Genomic DNA, 24,863 nt, shown 5'->3' on the forward strand with positions numbered 1-24,863 from the left:
GTGTCAGAGGATTTCATTTGAAAAACAAATTGATTTTGTAATGGGCCATTTGTATAAGCCAGCACAGCTAATTTCTTAATACAAGGAGTGCTACAAGGAGTGCTGAATTTTATGTTAAGAACAAGAGAACAGCTCCCAACTATGCAAATTTATTTGTGAGCGCGTATGAGAATGACATGGTAATCAGTCAAAGCAACTCATGCTTTGGTTGTATTAAGCCCAGGCAGGTGGTATACAATAAATTGATGATATATTTTTTTATCTTGGATGGTTGATTTGCTACTTTTTCATAACTCTTTAAATACGTTGGAGGGCACATCTCTATGATAATGCACAAAACACTTCCAGGATACTATAATAATCAGGCAAAACAATACGTTCAGGACTGATATACTTACCGCATAAAGCCAATGGAAAGAAATTATGTCCATTAAACAGTATTCTCATCAGCAGCATATCCAGCAAGCAGAGCTGGAAACATATATCATGTTTCTTCCAGTGCTTCCCATTACATAGAGAATTTGATACAATCATTAAGAGATGCTCATTAAGAACCCATCAGGCAAGACTACTTAGGTAAAGGGTGTGATTACACGCCCCGCCATCAGTGTCATATAATAAAAGCCCTTGCATTTAGGCCTAGGCAGAAAAAAAACAAGTGATCTGAATGCGTCAAGAGCTGCAAAACAACAGCAGTCCCTTAGCCATAGACGTCATGAAATCCCACAGTAATGCCTCCACATTAAAACACCACAGGAACAGGCCTTGTAAAAATTCAGGACGGTGACAATTTACTCTCCTGTCACCAAACAATTTTTAGCTTTAAAATGGATACAGTGTCACCCTGTGGTCTTAAGACGAAATAAAACATAAAAGCCTTCTCATATAATGTAATGTGATTCCGGGGATAGGACAGAAAACACAACGACTTCGGGTAAGCCTGTAGTCATTTTAAAGACATTACAGATAATGCACATTATTGAAGGTTCCCCCCTTGGTGAGTTGACTTGCCTGTTATCCAGACTTAAGTTGCTTAGTTCAAGCTTTCATCCAAAGCCATTTACAATTTCTTACACTTGATACAGTTACATATATGTACGTATATACCTAATGCAGCAATTCGGTTTAGGTATTCTGTTCTATATTACATAAAAATCTCAGGTTATAGGTGCGCATATTCCCTTATAACTTGATGTACCCCTGCAATTCAGATGTGCTTGGTTGCTCTTAGGATGATAGAACTGATACAAATCATTTGGTATCAAAACATTGTCAGTAAACACCATTTGAGTCTTTCAATGTTTTTCCGAATAATAATAATAATAAATCCAATTAGAACTGTAATTTGTATAGACGGTCAGATACAGAAAAGACCCAAATCACTGGTACTGGTAAAAGTGTCTTCATTAAAATATATATTAGGAAGGCAATAGACAAAGACAAGGCTCAGGTAGGTGTTCAGATGTCTACGACGGGCACAGAAATCTTATTTTGGAAAGAAATTAAATTCTGCATTTGTGAAATCTGTCTGTATATGTCAAAGGGTGGACAGATAAAGCTTTAGCGGTTTGTCAGGAAAGGTGATAATATGCTTTCCGAATGATAGCTGAGCACTCAGGTGGACTCAGGAGATTTGAATTTATGTACATTTAAGATTTCTTCAATTTAGCCAGAACTGCAACAGACTGAAGATACTGCATACTTTTCCATAGCAGAGGTAATCAGCCTGGCTTCCTTTAGAAGATGAAAAATCCCTAATTTTTCGCTATTCTACTTTTTTTTTAAAAAAAATCCAGCTGTGTGATACTGCCATCAATATAAAAGAACAAGACAATCCTATTAAGTAAGCATTCAGATTATCTTAACTATAACTGCAACTGACGCGCATATGTGAAAATCTTTCCGAAAAGCATGCAATTGCACTTCATTCAATCTCCAATCAGGAACTGGAAATAAATATCTTAATGCAGGAGACAGAAAATATATACAGAGTGAGAAAATGCCCTGCTGGGTAAACAGTAACATCCACCATTCTCTGGATGGACAAGGTTGGCTGTTGGCAACTACACACAGTCATTCTGGAGTGTTTGGGAATTTTCTGAAAGGCACTGAACAGCAAATTCTATCCATCATGCTCCATTCTTTTGAGTATTTTGTCCAGTTCTTCCTACTGCAAAATAACAAAAGACAGATGGGAGTGGACCAACTAAACAGAAACAAAGTGTTTGTCTATTGACTAGGCATTGATTATTACTTTCTTATTAACAAAGCAGAATTTTAGTCTGCAGCATCATTTGATCAGAAAGTTAAGGAGAGTGAGCCACTAATTTAAATTGTGAAAGAACAAAAATACATTAAGGGCACTGGCTCTCAAAATGTTTCTAAATTAGAAATGAAGGTCAGCCTATAAAGGGCAAAATAAATTAATTATGCTGCCGCAGTTAATTGTAACACAGTATGGCAAATGTATTATTTATTACAATATATTTTCAGTCTACACTGACTTTTCAACTGGAAATCTGCCTTTTGAATCATAGGATAAATTTTTCATTTTCAATAGCTCTAACTCATGATAATGAAGGATAACATTCTGAGGGATGTCATTTAGGCCTAATGGATGCTGTTTCTAGAATAAACATGAGAAAAAAAACAGACTAGAAAATTAATATTTCAAAACAGCAGTGGTTTTAACAAGCATACATTTTATATCTTGTTTATTTCTTTCATCTAAATCCCACCCCCACCAAAAAAAAGCTGAGATAATCCACAGAGCACACCTTTCTGTGGTATTGGTGATCTGATAAGTTAATACATCACTAGCACATAATAACCCAATGTGGTTCTAAACTGATCAAAGAACATATACCAATATATACCAATACGCGATGTTTGTGTTTTAAAGCTTGTGTTTTAATTGGACGGTTTCCAACATACAGTATGACTATAATACACGTATATATAATGTTAACCTTTACTGCTACCAGCTGGCCACTAGTGGCATTTGTGGTATACTATTAAAAAGTAAAGATTACATAATAATGGGCAATGTACAGGAATTCTATACCTTAAAACATATTTAAATATACTGCATGTATTAAAGTGACCAAAATGTCAGTGCATTTTACATAATGCGCATTGTTATAAACATTTTTCCTGTCAAATTAACATTTTGCACTACATTAGTTCTCATTGTAAAACATCAGAGAAATATCCCCCTTATTATTCCAGATTGAATATGTAATTTAATTACTATTAGCTGTTCATAATAAGTAAATTGTTATTCAGCTAGGATGAAGATAACAAGCCAGAACGGGAAAACAGAAGCACCAGCTGATCATAATGGCAATGGTACCTTTTTACATAAATACCTTACCGTTAGGATTAAAACTGAATTTTCTGCATCACAAACAAAGTACTTTAAATCGTTCAAATTGAGACAAACCACATTCCCTTTACCAGAAAATTACAACAGGGTATGAAAAATTTAAGCGTGATTGTGTGTTTGTTAAAGACAGTTAAATATTCATTGCAGCTCTTTCCCCGGTGAATCACGTACGGCACAGAGGAGCGCTGTCTCAGGGACACAGGCGCTTTGGGGACTGAGCCGGGAGGATAAGCTCACCTTATTTGACCACGCTTGGCCCAAATATACCTACCCGATTCTCACTAAAGCACTACCAACATAACTCGTGCTCCTCAGTGATGCGTGGCAGCGCATGCAGAAGGGCCACGATGACTCCTTGGGGACCCATTACCCCTATCAACCACAGAGAAAGAGGCAGAACTGCACCCACTTGCTCCTCTGTGAACTGCTGCCACTTCAGCAGGATCTCCTGAAGCAGGACCCAGCGCTCTTCTGTCCATTTGCAGATCGCCGCCCACCTGTCCCCCAGGTGCTGCAGGAGGAGCACGTACATATCAGAGTGTGTTAGCCCACACATGCATACAGCAACATCACCCTACTGTACCTGCGTCTTTCCGAAAAACACCAATCTGCCCACTCTCCCTCCACACATGGCGTGTTTAGGAAAGTGGTACGCAACAACCGAAAACCCAGTTAGCCCAGTTGTGCTGTGCATTTACCACACCCTGGAAACGCACATCTGTGCACATCTGCTGTCTGAGAGCTGAATTTGTCGAGCCTAAGTGAGATTTTCAGTCTGGAAAATTTCCCCAGGGAATTTCACACAGACTCTCAGTCCCTCGTCTGTGTTGTCTTACACTAATTAACAATTCCTTTTACAGAGCATGTCATGATCATATTTATGCAATTATACATTTAATCAAGTTTAGTCAGCGAATCTAGTATGAATACAACTAACTAAATTTACAAAATTACAGAAGCAAAGCAAAAATTGGAGAAAATAAAACATTAAAAAACACAGAAGAAGATGGATGCTTGTAGAGGGACTGCCAGGTGTTAACCGTTCAAGTGAATGAATCTATAGTCCTTGTAGAATAGCCATTTTTTGTAGATCACCTGGTACTCTTGCAAGTAAGGCTGTACAGTATATAAGATACATTCCTTTTCATTTTTTCATTGTTTGCATGATTAAAAGAAGAGTAACACAAGACATAATCATGACATAACGACATGACATAATCATTCCATTTTTCAGTGTGCTTCCATTATTTTATTTGTTCTTTGCCATTTGGTTGGAGCTGCTAGAGAGCAGCATCAGGCACATGCTTTAAGCGATTCACTTATTCACTTATTGTTCCTTCATGTGACTCATTACATTTCTCATCATTGTTTCACAAACATATTTCAAGCATTTTACTTTCACACTTGACATCACATCAAATTACCCCAAAATGTTAAATAGAACATAACATTAAGCAGCAAATTTTTTTCCTTTTCCTTTATTTAAGTAATTGTATTGTCACCCAACTCTTTTTCTCACAAGTAAACAGAAGCCTGCCACTAGAAGGATTATATGATTAATAATGCTCCTCTGCAAACACTACTAATACATTATATAATGTTTAATATTATCATTTTATTCTTTTCACTATTCTATCATATTCCCTATATGATATTATATGATGGGTTGCTAGCTATGATGAAACAGAGCACTGAGTAGCACTGGTGCCTCGTACCTTTGCAGTTGTTGGTTTGAATCCTGCTTTGTGCATGTGGTGTCTGCATATTCTCTCTGTATTTTATAGGTTTCCTCTATACATGTAGTTAAGGTGACTTTTGTCTAATTGCCAGGGGTGCAAGATACTAATGATCCCTGTACTGTGTAGATTAGATTCCACGTCACTGTCGCTGAACTAAGTACAAGTACAGACCTAATGAAATGAAGCTACGCGTAGCATATAACCACGTGCAAATAAATTATAAACAAATACAACAAATTATAAATAAAATGATGGTTGTGCGCAAAACTATACATGATAGTTTTATGATTCTACAAGTATTCTGACTCTGATGACAGGCTCCAAGCCCCCCCCCCCCCCCCCCCAGTGAACCTGACCAGGATAAGTGCTTAGAAGATGGATATAATGAAATAACTGTGAGAAGGCAAGTCATCAAATATGCATAGTTTTTCCTAATATAATGATTTTTTAAAATATCACAAAAAGATTCAGTGCTTTGACGACACTGAATAATTTTTTTTCCTCCTGACGTGACCCTGGCATACAAATTGCCTCCTTTATGAGCTACACTTTGCACAATCTGAAAGAAACAATGCAGGATAGCTACCACTGATTTGAGCATCTCTTTGTCTGCTTTATACCTTCCTCTTTAATACAGAATGTTCTCTGATGTTGAAGGAGGCAGAATCAACAAGAGCTATGAGTGATCAAACTTGGCCTTCACTCTCTGTATCATTATGCCCCCCAACACCCCCCACTTGGATTCGAAGGGCTATCAGTTAAATAAGCATAGAGGCTGATCATGCACCATCCATAGCAGCTGACTAACGCATTCAATTACTCCTCCACTCCCTTGACAGCTGTGAAACCCCTACACACCACATCTACAGCGGGAACTCTCTCTCCGTATTCGCAAAAGGCCCGAGAAACAGCATACTCATCTCGTCTTGTTTTCAGAAAACCACAATGTGGAAGAAGCATTCAGAGAAAAGAGGGACTATGGGCCCTGGAATAATGTTCCTTCACTCTTTTGCAGGAACACGTCATTGAATCTCTGAGAGAGAAGCACCAGTTCTTTCTCATTTAATCTGATTCAGAGAGGAAAATCAGCGCGGCCCATTATTGCAGCAGAAAGAGTTGCCAGTGCCTTTGTCATTAAAAAGCTGACTTTCTGTTTGTTTGTGTATACATACTTCAGGGCTTTTGCAATTTTGTCACCATGTCTGTCTGTCTCTAAGCCACAAAATTCTGTGGAAAATTAGAGTTTTCTTCATTAATTGTGTTTCTCAAAATTCACCTAAAAGAATGTCTCTTGGTTATTATTCTTTGGCTACCACTACAGTCTAAATACATTTTACTTTATATGGTTATATTGTTATTTTGGACTTCATCCTGTCAGTGTTTTTAGTGAGATATGCCAATTCCTGAAGCTGCGAGCAGCAATCACTATACTTGCTGCATGCAGCGCTTGCATTTCTGTATCTTCTTAACAATTTTCAGTTATTTACTCTGTCGTTGCTGTTATACACACCTTCAGAGTGGTTGGCAATTGGTTAAACCTTAAATTGTGCGAAATAATCAATATCCACAAAGCACATCCTGAAATATTTAGATTGCCTGAAACCTCATGGTAAATGATATCATTTGCATGACTAGCTTACTATCACAGTTCACTCTACTCTAATATTGCTGCCGAAGAGAGATCTGTATGTGTATGAAATACCTGGAAAAAAATATATTAAAAAATACACACACACACACACACACGCACACACACACATATATATATATATATGTATATGTATGACCATTTCAAAATAACTGATTTTTATAACACACTAATTATCAGTAAAAATGAGCTTGCCAATTGTTTTGAGGCTACGAGAACAAGAACTGCAAATTCTGTTTCTCGGACTAAATTGAGCTGCCCGCTTGCCAGCCTCCATGACCCCAACGCTCCCCAGCTACTCGCTGCAAAACGGGTCAGACATTTCTGTACATTTAAACATGGGAATTATTCTGCTCAAGTACGTCATGGAAAATGCATCACAAATGCAAGTCATCTAGCTGCAGACAAACTGGTCTATAACAACATATTTTTTATATAGGAAAACTTCATCACAATAAAATTCATAAGGAGTTTTATTTTACATGTTGGAAAATATGTTATTGTTATGCAGGTTCTGTAGTGAGAATATTAGTGTTTACATTTAGAATTGAGAGGTTAAAAAGCTCCTAAAGCAAATGGAAGCTAAGGGCCTCGTTCAAGGACCCAACAATGAAATCAGTCTGCCAACCCTGCGATTTGAACTGGCGATCCACCAGTCAAAGGCACAGTACGCTAATCTTCTTCCCACTCTTACACCTCACCTTAAAGCCATCTTAAATGGCCATCTTCTTAAATTCCTGAATATATTTTAAAAAGATTGAGAAATAAGACTTTGCAGCATTCTTTGGTGCTCACATTTTCATGCCCTGTCAGGCTATCTGCTGATTTATTGCATGCCAGATTCAGCAGTTGTTTGATGGCTGTTTATTCTGTGAGCGGTAAAGGCACAGACATCACATGTCAGTGTGTTTTACTACACAGCAGGATAAGTGATCTTATGCTGTTGTGTAGACTATATCACCGAGTCGGGTGCAGCCTGTCAGCATGTTTGTGCCAGATCTGATTGTGACCACTTCAATGAATCACGCCACTGTTATAGAACAGTCATCCTCATCATTAGACCATCATGCCATCATTTCTGAACGGCACCATGCATTTGACCTTGCATTTACCTAAGCCAATGGCATACCTCTTACCTGCAGTTTTTCTTCCAAGGCTGCTGTGGCGCTGTCCCCATTGCTTTCATCCACTACAACCACCATGTGGGTTAACGAATTCACACGCACCTGCTCCATCTCAAGATCTTCTTGGAGAAGCTAACAGGTCAGGGAGTGACACAGTCAGAAGATATAAGATACAAGAACATTATAAGGGTAAAAGAATATTGTTACTCAAACAGGCAGGGAGACAGACAGAGAGGAACTGAGGCAACAAAGGACCATGTACTTTATGCTCTTCAACTTGGTGCTTGATGTCCACCAGATCGGGCCCAAGTGGTTGCGCCTCCATCCGACTGATCCGTTCCTCAGTCAGATCTAGCCAGTCCATGAGCTGCTTGAGCTGTTGGTTCTGCAAGTCCATTAGCACCTCATGTAGCCTGAGGGAAAATAAAAAAACAAAACAAAACAAAACAAAAAAAACAGTAAACCACTTCAAAGAATCCACCCACGCTAAACATCACAGCTTGAGAAGAAGAGCAGAACAAACAAAGGGGCCCGAAGAGGATGGCGTACAATGAACAAGACTCACAGCCAAACAGCTATACGGGGCTGCACAGATATGCGAGACTGTTGGTTTGTCTGAGATGAACTACACCTGCGACTCCACAAAAAAAATACACAAACAAACAGAACAAAACAGCCAAGGCACTCGACCCAGTCTTAAACTCATCTGCTGTAGTGTTGTATCCAGTCGTAATGGATGTAAAGACTACTTGTGATTAAGTGTGATGGCTATGTCTTGGAGGGGCACCTGCTCTGCCTCTCCATGCTGGCCACACGGAGGTGCTCCCAGCGGGAGTTCAGCAGGTTCATCTGCTCCCGGATCTCGTTTTCCTCCTCTTCAGTCAAGCGACCCTCTGCCAGTAGCATGCTTCCCGACTGCAGCACCCTCCCTACACTCCCCTGGTGTGACGTCAGCTCCACCATGTAGCCCTGCATGATGACACACACCAGGGTTACGTGTGCCTCATAACACACCCATAAAGCACAAGTGCACACATGAATCAACGCGCATAATCACTCATATCAAATATACCCGTTACATACAGGCAGCACGTCACAAAAGTATACAGGCAAATTCTAATTTCACATAGAGATGACTCATTTGTAGCCTACAAGTCCATAACAGTTTATAATTTGCAGTCAAGAAAGAACTTGAAATTTAAGGCTTTACTGTAATGGTGAATTATTTAGTCTAAATTTAAATAATAGTCTGTCATTTGGTGAATGTTTTTTATCTAAATTGTGGCTTTCTGGAAAAATAAATCAATTTTATACACAGAAAGGCACATTAAAAACGTATTTACCTGGGAAATGCTCTGATTCAGAGCAATTTTTGAAGCTTTCCAGTAGCCATTAATCTAGCAGGAGATGTTAAACTAGTAAAGGCAATATTCATATTAATACTTCACTTTCTCTGTCTTTGGAGGCTAAAAGGACTTCACTGTGTTATATTTGATATCTGTTTGTTAAACACCTTTATAAATCTGTTTTATTCATTAGAAAGTAATAACCAATTTAGCTGATTTATAGACGGCTGGAGACACATCTGGGAGAAAAGGAATTACAGTAAGCATCTGTGACATTACCAACGTTCTGAGCTTCCTATAAAATACGACTTGCTTAGCCCTTTTCCTTTCGACTGACGGTGCTATTCAAAGAACCTCTCTCCCAAACAAAAGAAAACTTATTTTTTTACAGCACTGCTTTTGATTATCACTTAAATTTACACTTTACAATTTACATTACTTTTTATTTATTGTTTATACACTTTTTTCCTAATTGATCATGCAAATCTGAAATCAATAAATTGTGTATATTATCGATTAATGTACATCATACAAGGGTGGCATCGGGGTACAGTGGTTAGCACTGTTACCTCTAGCACTATGGTTCGAACCACTGTCAGGGCTCCATGTTTGTGGAATTTGCATGCTCTCCCCATGATGAGGTTAATTGGATTTACCAAATTGTCCACAGGTGTGAATGGTGTGTCAGTGTGCAATGTGATGGGTTGGCGTCCCATCCTGGGTTGTTCCCTCACTTGTGCTCATAGGCTCGGCACCCCCCTGAGACCCTTAATAGGACAAGTGGTTTCAGAAAATGGAATGATATACAGAGTGTTGGGTATTTCAGGTACAACTCCAGACCAATCACCTAAGCATGAAGAGTAATAGTCACATACTGTAATACTCACTTGGCTAGTAGAAACAAAATCGTGGTCTGGATTTGTAGCTTCAGGAACAGAAATGCCCAACACTGGATATACATCAGGATCGAAGGGGTTATTTGGAATAAATCCATAGTTTGTTGAAAATGTGTATATATTAATTGCTATAGAATGACTGTCAGTTCGCAGTTCATAATTCAGTCGTCACATGTGTGCAACCCCGATAGTGACCAGCTGTTTTCTGTCAGTTTGACTCCTCCGGTGTATTTAAGTCCACGTCAGAGTCTGTAACCCCAGGTCTGTCATTGACGTTTTGATGTTACATGTTCCTGTGTCTTGCATATGGAGTTATGGAGTGATTCCAAATAAACCCTTCGATCCTGATTCCTCGTCTCCCCTTTCCTGCTTCCGTGTCCAGCAATCATAACAGTAATGGTGACTAAAGGGTGTTATTTCATGTCTAGAGGGCTCTAGTAATGTTAAAAACCGTATTGAGAAGATCGTAACAGGTTTTCTCTGTTCTAACTACGAAAGTATTCAATTTATAAACAAAGAATCCTACTTCGCGGAAATTCACTTATCGCGGTAGAGTCTGGAACTGATTAACCGCGATAAACGAGGGCCAACTGTAGTCCATTTTAGACAAATCACTGAATGCAAGGAATGCTTCAACATGTGCCATGAACAAGGTTTCCCTTAGCTACAGAAATTCTGCTGTGATGTATGGCAGTAAAAAATAGCAAAAAAACAACAGACTACTGGTCACATTTCCAAAATATATGGAGAAAAAATACAGAATTATTGCTGTATGTTTGCAGAATGTCTTAACATACCGTAATTAGAAAAGATATCTGTCATACATAAAATATATGTGAAATAAAATAGCTAGTAGACTGGTAAAATATTACGCACTGGTAACTCTTAAAACTTTAATAATAAATGCATGAAGACCATTCTCTGAAATTTTAATCCCTGTGCCCCTTGATCATTATTAGTGCACAAAGAGGACTAATGGAACCACTGATGAAGCAATGATGATCTTCCACTACTCTTTAAGAACTTAAGCAAAACTTACAATCAATTAATGCTACTGAAACTGATAATCCTCCATACTATTAACGCTAAATACCGCAATCTGTATACCAGTATTAGTGTTTCAAATAAGAACATGCTGCTTTAGAAAAAGGTTAATACCAGCTGTCAGGAAACTATGAATCAAGCCAATATTATGCTGTCTCTGGGTACCACAATGAGATGTGACTGCATTCACATGTTTGCCCTTGTGCTCAGTTAATTATGGAAAGTGTGTTCTCTAGAAATTATCAAAAGACAAATTTCGAATTTTAAAAGGACAATAAGAACATTTACCATCCATATATCTTCCATAACGCTTAAGTATGATCACAGTGAATATCAAGATTTTACTTGCACTGAGACCTAAATGCACTCAACATAACATATTTGTCAAGTATTACTGTTTATTGGCTAATATTGTTTTCAATGCTACATCTGTATAAGCAATAGAGCAATTCTTTCCACCTTCTACATCACTTTCAAAAAAGTCAGGAGATAATGCAAACATATTAAAATATTTAACGTACTGAGGTACATTACAAGGTATGAAATTAATAAAGTATACATTGTGATGCTTCTCTATGTTCCTGCATCCACATGAACTTCCTTAAAATGGTTATTTTAATCTCTTGTACTATTTCTTGCATTAATACATAGAAAACTACTCAAGGTTAAAGAAAAATCAACACAGAATGAAAGTAATGCGACACCACAGCTTACGAAACATAAAAGACTTTAATAATAACTAATAAGGACAATTTAGTCCTTACTGGAGTCTGCCATTCAGGATTCATAAGATTTTGTGTCACATTAAATCCTCGCAAATCCTTCTTCCATTTATTGAAGTTTAAAATAAAATAAAACAATAGCTACTCTTCAAATGAGCTTGCTTCAAATGCTGGGAGTCTGCTACAATCATTGTGAATGTAATTAATCATCAGTTTCCTCTGAAAACTGTCACCTAGTCATAGTGCAGTCTGTCAGCCTTAGTATAGCCCTGATTACTCTTTAATACATCCTGTTTAACAGCAGTTAGCTAACTCCTCCTCAGCACTGAGCCCATCAAAGTACTACAAAGCATAAAGATCCCTCTCGCTGTTTATTATGAATGTTTCTGTGCCATGTGCAGTCTTACAATTAAGGTTGGCATACTGAAGAAGGGGCATTGCACTGCTGTGTCCATTTCAAAGCTCTCATTACACACATCGGTCAGATCTCAAAGCAATATCAGATCAGAGGTCATTCTTACACTAAACACAATGAAACCCTTTAAATGTGTGGGAAAATATTTTAGTTTCACATCCTTGCCATTGGATTGTTGCTAATAAATGGGGGCTGATTGCAAGGAAAGATGACTTCGGTTAGACAACACTGCATAGAATATAGGTCAATATAATAAATAATATGATATAACATAATACTCAAGATACAGAATAATACTCAAGATATTAGGAATTCATTACATTGTAAATTGTTATATACTGTGCACAGGGTGAAGTGGGACATAAGGCAAACTGGGACACATATTTTTGATACTCTATATCTTTACGCCTCTGTGGCCTATTAACTTCAGCTCAGTTCTTCAGTCTTCAGTAATAATTTCATGTTTTAATATTTACAATTAGGATCAAGTGAGAGAGAAAGCGAAATTTCAAAAATTATCGCAGTTTACCCGTACCTTCCCTATAGTTATTTCACCTCTGTAATGGTACAGACCAATGTAACTCCCCTCATTGTGATTTTCCTTTGATCTGCTGTTCAAAATTGCACAGAAATGGCAAGTGTACAAAAATAACTAAGGAGTCAATGAAACAAACCAAAGTGTAAGATTCTTGTCACTTCTGCTGCATGACATGTAGCAAAGAAAATGTTCAACTTCCTGATTTTTACAGTCATCTGCCCATTTGCTGGTTAATTATCCTAAGGCACACTAGCAGATGGAGCGCAACAACACTTCCTTTTCTCTGCCACTGTACATTACATTCATTGTTCACTGGTGATGAAGAAGGACTGATACTCATTTAAAGCTCATATATTAAGATATAGGATCACTGTGTTGTGTACAGCTGCAGAGCTGTTGGTTTGAAGTAGGCCTCTGATACATTTACTGTTGCAACTGGTTAAGTATGTTTCATTCCATAATTCAAAGCATCACTGCCCATGTGTATGACTTGCATATTTCAGTTTTAAAGTGTGGGTGTGTCTCACACTGTGGGTGTGTGTAATTGTAAGATGGACTAGCAATTCATCCAGAGTGAACCCTGTACTGCCCCGCTCTCCCAGTGCAAACTTAATTGGATAAGCAGGGATAGACAATGGATCCAGATCATTGTTCTATAGCCACAGTCTGGCTATGTTAGTATTGCTGACTCTAAGCAAAATAAGGGAAAGGTAGTTGCACATGTATCATTAGTTTATTGATACCCTGCCAGGAACAACAGGAAAGCAAACTAGCATGAATCATAATAAATGTACTGTAGTATACTGTAATATTTCCATAGTTGGCTTGTATTCTTCCAAACACAATAATATACTTCAAAAACTTATCCTGTCAAGCTGTTTTCAGTCTTCATGGTTGCTGAGTCCATATAGAGTTAGTGTGAATGAAACAACTGTGCAATCCTACGAACTGCAGCATGGCCAGTGCAGGAAACAGTTGGATACCTCCAATTAGATGATGGACATATTGTATGCTCTGCAGTCAAACATTAACATTAGCAAATCGGCTGTGTACACTTGCAAAACCAACTAATAGATTAAACTCATGGAGCGAAAAAGCAATACATATTACAAGCACCATCAATCCAAGAAAATGATTTAACATTTCGTAGGACTGAGCAATAAAAAATGATGTGATAACTATCAAAAATTGTTCAACAAAAAAGTTCAAGTGGCTCTACTAAAAGTAATTAATCAAGCAAGCAAAATGCTGATAACATGAAAAATCCTGCTGCAGTTCATATGATTTATAATTTATATTTCAGTGGAAAACACTCATATGCAGCCTGATGTTCCAAACTTCGATTAAGCAGCATGTCAAATCAAAGGTTTTAAATTATACAAAATATCTGTTACCTATCTTATGGCATCATTAAAGAGAGATATGAAAGATCTTACATGAACTGACATATAGCCATAAAACACCAAACAGCATTAAAAAAGTGTGAGTATCACTGACCACAGTAACAACTGAACACATAGTGCGTTTGGATACATATAGGCGCACAGAAAAGCACCATTTTTCCTTGTCAAAGTATATTTGCTTTAGGGAACAGACAGCAGGGCAGGATGCCTTGCAATGAATCTTCATTTGCTTGTTATTGGGTTTACTGCACATCACAACAAGCAGGTTTTTGCAAATTAAGTTTTGATGTTCCCATTTGCTAAATGAGGCAAAATAAAACAATGAAATTTGATGTTGTTGATCAGATTTCTATCATTCACAAGTTGGTTGTTTTGAGGCATATACAGTATACTGAAAAAGGACCCCCACTTTGCATACTCTGGTTACTCCTGTCATACACAGGGCTGTACTCTTCGTGTGTGTTTAGAGATGCCCCCTTAGCAGGGAAAACCATCTCACAGAAGGTTGGCACTTGTTTATCTTTAAGACATATTTCCATAATCTATTAGTACTTCTCGTGACTGCAGTTTATGGTGGGATTGTAATGTGCGTTGGTAACGTCACACATGCCAAACCTATCGGCATATTTCCGGTTAAAAAGCAAATATGACTGCCCTGAGACACACAGGAGAAGAGGTGCAGTTTTGTAAATGCTCTTCATACACTGTCGAGAGCTGTATGCCTTTTGTGCATGTACAGTTTGATCCACTTCTAGGCGGCATCTTTCGCAAGGTTTGTTCCATGCCTTGCCTCTGCCGTTCAAAAGCTAAGCCCTCCATATGCATAGCTTACGTGCTGAACCTACTAATTATATGTGAGCAAAAAAAATGCCGGACGTTTTTCAGACATTTGTATTGTATTTTGTATGTGCACTTTTATAAATGCGGTTTTTGACAAAATTACGTAGACACCTTTAAATGCAGTACTGCGCACAAATGTCATTATTGGAAATTACGCGAAATTATGTACAACTCCCAAAAGCCATTGGCATTATTAGCATTCAATCTGGAAAGATGCTGAACATTAAAGCAAATGCCAGCTACATGCCAATAAAACATGTCTAACGGATTTCTGAGCTTTCTGTATTTTGGATATGACAAACAGAAATGGAATTTTAGCAAGGAAATTAAAAAGGGAATTTTACAAATGTCAACTATGAGGAGTTCAGGACAAGTCAAAAAATGCAAGTAAATGTTAAGCCATCACCCTGGAACACAAGATTTCCACCAGGGTGCTTGTTCATCATGTGTCAGCAGCCCTCTCCACTTTCCATAAATAAAGTTATTACTACAATTCCTCTTTGTGTATAAGGCACTTATCAATTATCTGCTGTACCTAAGATAGCGATTTCCCAAATTTTTCTTACATTTATATCCTTTACTCAGGTTGGGGTACTTTACAGAGGTTGTTTGGTATGATATGGTACCTTACTCATAAAATGTACTCATGTGCCCTTTAAACCTGGTTGTGGTCCAAACCCTTAGTGCTCTGCGTCTTGTACTTTGCTCTCCTAAGCCACTTGGATGCCACCTTACCTCATGGGTGTGGAACTGCTCCTTAACCACTTCCACTTGGTTGGAGATGGGGGACTGAGCCTGCAGACTGTCTTCGGCAGAAAGCAGCCAGGTGAGCACTTCCTCCAGAGCAGTCTGGTACCTTTCTAGCTGCAGGTCCCGATGGGGGTTGGGACTACTGCTTGCCTCCTCCCCTTGGCTGTCTGGAGACTGAGGAAGGGGTTCCAGTGACTCATCGACATCCGTAGTACCTAAAAGCCTGTATTCGCTATAGCCTTCTATTAACAGACACATGTCATATTGTATTTATCATCTTGCTCAAATGCCATCATGGCACACAACATCAAAGACATGCACCTGTGAAGTAAAGCGTCGCCTCTTTTGTTCAGGTGACTTGACATAAGCTGCTTGAGTGTAGGCGTAACTTTTGTAGCGTGGTTTAGGAGTAGGGGAGGGGCTACGAACCCGACCCTGAGCCACATTCACTGTAATCTGGGAAAATGGGACAGGAGAGAGAGCTCAAAGTCAAAGGAAAAATGACCCCTATGTACAAATGCCGAGACATAGGGTACACCTGAAATCACATACTTGTTTGCTGTGTAGTAGGCGCATTATAGTATGCGTAGTGAGCAATATGTCCGAATTCTTAGTATGGGTGAAGAGGCAAATGGTACCTGGATGACATACTACATTCTGCGAAATTCCAAAGTGTGCAACTGATGGACACTACACTATCCCACAAGAACAATGGAGCTGCAACCAGAGACGAAGAATGTCGCTTGCCCAGAAATGTTTGTCAAGATGGTAGAGGGTTTGATTGCCCACTGTACAAATATAACTAGAAAACAATGCATAATTTGACTCTAATATTTATTTTGTTTCATTGATTTTTAAGCTGCATCATTGGTACCTTTCTGGATAAGGGAATGTGCGAAATGGTGACCACAGTATATCCAAGTACATACAGTATGCACTACATTAACGGTCAAGTAGTAGGCTTCTAGCAAAATTCAGTACAGACTGCATAAGTATGCAATTTTGGATACACCCATATATATGCCAGAAAAGCCTAATCTAAAAGCTACTGTTTTTATTTATCAACAGTTACATTCGGTTTGGATGCTTGGCCATGTATCATTACCATTTACGGTCCTCTATACATATGCCATCAATCCACATACCTACCATTATCCATCTAAGAACCAAAGGTGTAACATTATTCAGTGTATAATTTCAGTGTATAAACTATCCGCCAACATTCATCTTACAAACAAAGAGCCCGTAATATCATCCACAATCTACCAACTGCATGTATTTAGTTCAGAAACAAATGCATATCACTGTGTAGCTTATAAAATACTAACCCTAACCACACTTTATCCTCTTCGGGAGAAATAAATTCAGGAGAAACTGCCAATCTATACTCTACGAGCATAAAAAAATCAGACAACAGACTACAGTCTTCATGTACTTATTTGAACAACTTTTCTGATTTTAGGTTCTATTGTGTTTTGCATGTCTTGTTCCCATAATCTTACTGCACGTGTTACTGGTCACTCAGTGGAAACTTAGCCTAGCAGCTCTTGTACCTAAGTTCGGTTCTTGGTATTATTTACTACACTTGTACATCACCTTGGACAAAACGGTCCACTAATAAATAAGAAATGAGTGAAGTTATTCTACCAACAGTATAACATCAGACAGCCTACTATGTACATTGGAAAAGTAAAATCCATTTCCTTTATAGGAACAGAAAGGCAGCAGCATTTCAGCTAAATGATTTTGTTCAATACTATTTTATCTTCATAAAAATGCCATTAATCAGAACTAGACATTTGTAAAATGCCTTTGCAGAATCCTATAGCTCTCACACAGCATGTTTTACTGTCTGCTTGTTGTGACTGGGAGTTCCTGAGTAGTACATCTGATATGGTCCCTGCACAAGCATGGGAGCATTTATACTGGCCAGAGTCTCTCCATCATGCCTCTCAGCTGGACCTCTCAAAGATACTGACATGGTGCTCCCCTAGGTAGCACTACCTTTCCTGCAACATCCCATGTGTTCTGAAGTGTCAAAGGAAGGTAGCTGACAAATTTCTAGGACCATCCTGTGAAGGTACTCCACCTAAGCAACATGCTGAGCCAAGCTTTCTGCCAATGTGACTGGGAACCCAAAAGGCATGTAGCATAAATAACATAATCAGGTCATGTGAGGGAGTATTTAAGTGAGTGAGGGTATCTGAACTGAGACCAGCGTTAAACACCTCCTAGGGACATGTCAGGCTATGCATTGCTGATTGCTTGCGGTGAGATAAATTTATGTAGTTTGCAGAGAGACAAACAGCCACTGGCTGACAGACTTGCTTATTGACCTGAGAGCAAAAACTCTGCCCTTGAGGGAGCTGGAGGCAGCAATTTGGATGGCTGAGTTTAAGAGATAATTAACAATGACTAAATTTGGGTAACAAATGGAGAAGGCAGAGAAAAATTCAGTAATTATGCTAAATAGAGACTGTATGAGGCAGGAGAAAGACTATGGCAATGCTTGGAGAGGTATTAGACACATGCATTGCAAATCTCTAAGAAGAACATGGTACTGTAGGAGTTCCACAGTAACATAGTGGAGAATGCAGTGCAACCACAATTTTTAGTCAAAGGTTTTTGGAATGTTCGTATAGGGGATTGTAGACATTATGCAACATGTCGCTAATGTCTGCCTGGACTGACCTGTTGGGAAAAGAGCTGCTTGCTCTGAACATGGTCTTCCAGAGCCATTGGGGCTGGTGGAAGCCTCTCCACCTCCCGGAGAGCCTCCATGGTGACACCATGTGGCAGCACTTGGAACAGCGAGGTGACATACATCAGAATGGACTTCTTGTCAGGATGTGTTGTGGCCACATCTGAAACAGAAGACAAAGAGCTGTATTTATTTTTTATATATTTTAGAAAGTACACAAAATCAGTCTCTTTCAAAAGATGGAAAACTATATTTAATTTACATAATTTTCTTGATTTATACAACATATTACTTTTGCCATTCCAATAAGGCACACAAATTGTAAACACTGCATGGTTTGTGGAAAAGGAGAAGAGAGCCAGAGAGAATCAGCATGATGGTCATGTTGCTCTGTGTGCTATTTTTAACTCCCTTTTATTGCTCCTTTCTGGTGCATCAAGAACTGTAATAACCCATGGAGACAGGAAGCATTTTATTCATCATTAGTTCTGATGAGAGTCGATACACTTATGCATGTCTTCCCCTTCCTCACATACAAATGCAATGACTCGCAAATGCACATATGAAGAGATGCACGCACTTCCCCAATTTGCACTGATATGTATCTCCTGTTTTTTCCCAAAACCTCATGCGTGCACACACAGGCACATTCCATCTCTGTTTATATCTCTATTCCTTTCTCCCACACAAACATTCATCCCATTTACACAGTTGAGCAGACAGAACCACAGTACCTCTTCTCTTGTTATGGGAGCATCTTAGTCATCCACAGTAAGAACTGGAACTTACAGTGTACTGTGAAAAATGATTTTACCTACAGGATATAAACAGACCTGGAGCATCATGCTTGTAAAAGTTACAAGTAAGAAAGCCATAGTACCAGCTCTTCAACTACATAACAGCTCAGCAGTTGCTTTCCTAAAGTAACTCTCCTCTGGGTATAAATCACTCCTATACTTACATGCAAACTAGTTACTTGCTTTGTGGCTAATAGAGCAAATAATTATCTTTTGTGCTCCTGCTACAGACTCCTTTCCGTTTCACCATATTACAATGTCTTTCCAACCAAGTCAACATTTGAATCTCTTCCCTTGACACTCCCAGCTTCCTTCCCACATCCTTGAACACACTATACTTTATCCCTGCTGTTAGCTGACAACTGCTTAGCATGTTATAGTTTTCTCCACACTGGGTGTCTCCAGACAAACTTTCAGTTCCAAACATGTGAACTCAACATTTTCCGTATAAATTTGTTCTCACTTCATGGTCATCATCACTATTTAATTCCCATGCGTATGTATCCATTACATCCTAATTCAAAATCGATTGCTAAATCAATTATTACTGCATATTATGTCAAACTTTAACTACACTCTTTCTATAGCCTAATTTTATCACATACTATGGCCCAACTTCAAAGCCACTACCAATAGAATATCGTTCATCCAGCTCTTTCCATACAGCTCCAGAAGTAAAAGGGTACAAGAATAATGGGTGGCAGGAAGGTAAATGGAGGGTAGAGTAATGGATGCAGGAAGGTAAATGGAGGGTAGAGTAATGGATGCAGGAAGGTAAATGGAAGGCAGCGTAATGGACAGCAGGTGGGCTAAATGAGGAGCATTGTACTTGGCAGTATCTGACTCTGGTGAATGCCTCTCCTATTTTGCAGTATAAGCCTTGACACAAGACTATGAAATAAATAATGCACACTGCCTCCAGCTTTCGTTTGCAGATGTGCCTCCACTTATTCAGCCTCTCTTCCAGAGTAACACCATTCATCATTCCATTACTTCACTGGGATTGTGCTGTGCCTTGCTGGTGGATGTTGACCACTATCAGTGAAGCAGTGGTTTGTGCCTGTGATCAGGAGAAGCTGCAATTGCTACCTTTTTTGGTGGTCATGTGTTGAATCTCCACGTAGCCAAAATAAATCTCAGGCATGTGTTACCTGTTGGAGACTTGTGGGAACATCACCAGAAGCTGCTGGTTGTGTATGGAAATTTGCAGATGATGGTTTTTTAAATGTTATAACAGCCACAAGGCTCTACTGATGAAACCAAGAACTATTAAGATGAATGAGAAATTAAAAGCATTCCCCAAATAAGATTTATTTTAGTATGTGAGAAGGAAGGTGGGAAACATGGTGTATCCATGGCATATCCAAGGCTTTCTTGACCCATTAATATTTCAATAAATTAATAAATGAATGATTTCTAGATTACTGGTTGGAGGATAGAGGGATACGTGAGCCAATATATAGCTCACTGGCAGGTCTTAACTTCAACTCTTGAGTCTAAAACCTACGAAATCTTTCAGAAGAAGGTATATTTAATGTACACTAAAAACTGAACTGATTCATGGATAGAGTGCGATTTTGAAGTAAGTTATTCCTCTATTATAAAGGTTTTAAACAAATGTCTTTGTGAAAAGATTAACTTTAAATTGCTGTTGTAGGTAACAAAGGCCTAACCATAGATAACAATATAATCCTGGAAAATTGTTTGGGATAAGGTGCTTCTTCAGGCAACGACATCCTATTATACTAAGCAGCTTCCATTAAGTGGCACGGCAGCAGAAACAAAAAATACCCTGTACTGTATGTTACTGGTAACGTGGAAGGAGCTGACAGTGGTATCGAGGGTTAATGTGTGGCTAAGGGTTAATTAGTGGAGAATGAATTGGTAAATGGAAAGAGTTTCATGTTTGACTATTAACACATAACCAGCAATCCAGCCATTCTGATTCTTCCATGACGTTCGACAGATGGAATTCTATGTTGAGTGCTGACCTTCATGCATAGAGCGAAGGATTCTGAGAGTCAGATATTAGTGGTTAAGTGAGAGCTGCATCACCGTAATCAATCAACTAGAGGGAAATCAGATCCATGGTGTTGTTGTCCTTTAAAAACTCTAAAACAGCCTAACTCAAAGTTTCAAATGCAACAATCTCTCAATCTAATCTCAGACCAGCAGAAGTCATCCACTGTTTCTTCTGCATCACTCTGCTTCCCCTCATCTTCCTCTGTCTTATTTATAACTGTTCCCAGCAGCATGTCTGGTCCTAGTTCCGACTCCATTGTCGTTAGATTATTCTTACCCTCTGGATCCAGCAGTTTTTCTATGCCCAGGTGGTCCTTGGCGGTACTGAAGGCATGGTCGAGCCTTTCAATGTCAGTCTGCTTCTGCTCCACACTGCTCCACTCAAACAGTTCTGGTCTGAGGATAACAGAATAGCTTTAATCTGATTACACTGGTTTGCAACCTTGACACACCATCCATTAAAACGGGCTTTAATTTCTTCTTACTTCACTACAAAATATGCACTAATCAATAATCACCACTATAATTTCTATATGGTCCATACTCTAATCTCAGCTGGCACTTAAAACATGTAAAATACACCACAGTAATATGTAGTAATATACTAAGAAACAGCGTGGTGAATGGGCATATACAATAGTACATCCAGGTAGAGGGGATTATGTCATATAGAAGAGTGTTTTAATGAGTATAAAACTGGTGCATCAAAGAAATACTACATAGAGAGGAGTGAAGTGGCCCACTCAGAGCAGAGTAAAGTGAGACAGCAAGGCAGGCATGAGTGGTAATGCATTATAAGACATCCTTAGTCAAAGAGCACTAGGGTGTTGGAATCGTAAAAGTAATACAGATGCTCCTCTACTTACGAACTTTCAACTTATGAACTTTCAGACATATGAACGAAGAGGACTGTAAGTCCAAATTGTGTCTGTTGGGCTCCCGTTTCCTGTCTGCAACATCATCCTAGTTCTTTATACTTGCGTGTGCCCTTAAAATGATGTTGAATAACGACTTACGAACATTTCGAGTTACGAACGGCCGTTTGGAACATAACTCGTTCGTAAGTAGAGGAGTGTCTGTACTGTCTTATGGCAGCGTCCTGTGAGCTCTAACCTGTGGCTGTGGATAAGGGCATTGAATGCCAGGCCATCAGACCAGCTGCTGGAGAAGTTGACCACATTGACTTGCAGATAATCCCGGGTAGACTGACGTACCCAACTCAACAGAATCTTTTCACTGTTAGTTTGTTGTAGGTCAGCCATTACATCTTTCATCACATCCTTCACCTAAAGAGATTTAATAAGACATACACAAATGCAAACAGCGTGTAGATGACTGAGGTTTTAAAAATGTACAAACATTATTCTCTACCATTGCAGAAGTTATTTCACAATTCATACCTTTGTAGTTTGGAATGACGGCAATTTATACAGCAGACTGTATACAAAACATGACGAAATTAAAAAGAGGACCTCAGTTTAAAAAATGGGTTAAAGAATATGTTTGAAGTAACAAGCCTTTCAACTGCGGACAGGATGCTTGATTTACATAACTTGATCTTTCAGACCTGGTACCCCCATTATTTATGGAAAATTAGACAACATTGAACAGTAACAAACCTTAATTATAAGTTTTGGATTGTCATGTAAAAGACAAAAGGATTCAGCAACCAGCACACATAGTCAAAACTAGTTTCTTATTTTATTTTTTCTACTGTGGATGTACAAAGAGCATATAACAATCTAAATTACTCATTACTCAATAGTACCTTGTTTTAAAAGAGACACTAAGATGCCTTAATCTTTGTAGTGCAAGCTGAAAAAGTTCATAACACAATGTACCAAAGTAATGGGTCAAAGTATGCCAAGTTAGAAAAAAACATCATTCTTTAGAATTGCATAATACTAAAAATTAGAACTGACTACTACTGAAGGCCAGTCATAAAATCAAATAACTAAGTGAACTTATCACTTATGAATCAATTGAAGGATCTGGTCAAGCAACATCAAGAGAATATATGAGCTTTTAAAACATGAACCATGCTAAATCAAGTGGAGCTTGGAGCAATAGAATGAGATAAAAGAGAAGTAAAACTAGAACTGAAAAACAGAAAGACTACTTAATCAGTATACCTGGACGTGACTGCAGTAAGGAGCTTAGTCATGTTTCCAGGAGATACCCAATCAAATAGATGTGGATGGATATGAACAGACATGTTAGTGATTTTTTTACAAAGCACTGAATGTGGTTGCAGCTCATGAGGCCCCGGAATGGAGGTGTGAAATTGCCACTGGCTGTGTGTGTGGAGGGTTTGCATGTTCTCCTCAAAATCACTTAGGTTTCCTCAAGGTTCTCTGTTCTGGCCACAAAGTTTAGTGAATTGGTGTTACAAAATTGCCCACTGTATGCAGTATTGCATACCCAACAGTGATAATATCAACTGATTTATTTGGCACATTTTGTATGCTTATTAAAAAGAAGTCACAGTATTTATATATTAGTCTGTGCACCATATGGCAATTTACTGGCTGCTTTGCTAATCTTCAGATTACATCGGGGGACTTAGACAAGAACCTATTTCTGAATGCTGCACAGCAGTCAGCACACCATTTAAAAGAAACAACCAATACTTAAGACTCAACAAGATTTCACTCATTCTACTGAACTTTTTTTTTTCACTTTCTACCTCCCTTACAGTCATATCTTTCTTTAAACTGTAACTTAAATATGTACAGCAGTGATTGCTAATTAGTCAGTACAAAAAAAAACCATTAATACCCAAGTCAAAAGTAAATGATAATTTGCATATGAAAATTATTTACTACAATGCTCATTAAAATGTTTGCAGTTTATGCTGAAAGTCTACTCATCTACAAGTTAAAGGACAGCAATATTTAGACATAAACTGTAAAAATCATAAGCACAAAAACATACAAAATCAAAATATCACTATATTTCACATATACATAAAGACGGTAAACTTGACAGTAAACAAACTAATGCTGCCTAAAACAACAAAGGAAATACATGGAAAATAAAGGTTCCGTTAATGGTCACAATTTCACAAAAACCAAATAAATATTACTGGAAAAAGGTAATCTAACCAAAGTAAAAAATATGATAGCAAGCTGAGAAGATTTTAAATTAAATCATGCCATATCCATATATGATTATTTAATATGGTGAATATTTCTGTTGTCAAGATTGTATTGTATTGGTTTTTAATGGTAAATACAAGTGAATAAAATGTATTTTTATAAATACAGTTTCACTAACTGTCAGGTGAATTCCAGTTTATCGCATGTAGCCTGTTTTACTGAAATTCAACCACCTTACACTGTGTTTTAATTAAGCTTGGCCAATTTCATGTTGAGTTCTGAGGGGATTGCCATCTTAATATTTATTATGCTTGCCAGAAAATATTGCACTATGAAGTTCTGATTTGACTTTGTAAACAGTAACTGGATAGATGCACTGCTTTGACATTAGATAA

General features: G+C 38.3%; 1 protein-coding gene across 7 annotated transcripts in view; it reads right to left on the reverse strand.

Moving 5' to 3' along the window:
- Positions 1–24,863, reverse strand: part of dmd (dystrophin) — a 160,426-nt gene that overhangs the window by 79,072 nt on the left and 56,491 nt on the right. For 6 of the 7 annotated variants that reach the window (XM_049014641.1, XM_049014466.1, XM_049014555.1 and 3 more), the window contains exons 6-14: positions 22,484–22,656; positions 21,648–21,766; positions 18,542–18,714; positions 16,172–16,306; positions 15,836–16,024; positions 8,684–8,865; positions 8,159–8,309; positions 7,909–8,028; positions 3,795–3,896 (exon numbers count right to left, since the gene is read on the reverse strand). In XM_049014641.1, coding sequence (XP_048870598.1) covers positions 3,795–3,896; positions 7,909–8,028; positions 8,159–8,309; positions 8,684–8,865; positions 15,836–16,024; positions 16,172–16,306; positions 18,542–18,714; positions 21,648–21,766; positions 22,484–22,656 — 1,344 coding nt within the window. The remainder of the gene's footprint in view (positions 1–3,794; positions 3,897–7,908; positions 8,029–8,158; positions 8,310–8,683; positions 8,866–15,835; positions 16,025–16,171; positions 16,307–18,541; positions 18,715–21,647; positions 21,767–22,483; positions 22,657–24,863) is intronic. The other variant, XM_049014884.1, reaches the window with a different exon arrangement.

This window comes from Brienomyrus brachyistius, chromosome 1, assembly GCF_023856365.1.
Source record: "Brienomyrus brachyistius isolate T26 chromosome 1, BBRACH_0.4, whole genome shotgun sequence".
In the NCBI taxonomy this organism is placed as follows: Eukaryota; Metazoa; Chordata; class Actinopteri; order Osteoglossiformes; family Mormyridae; genus Brienomyrus; species Brienomyrus brachyistius.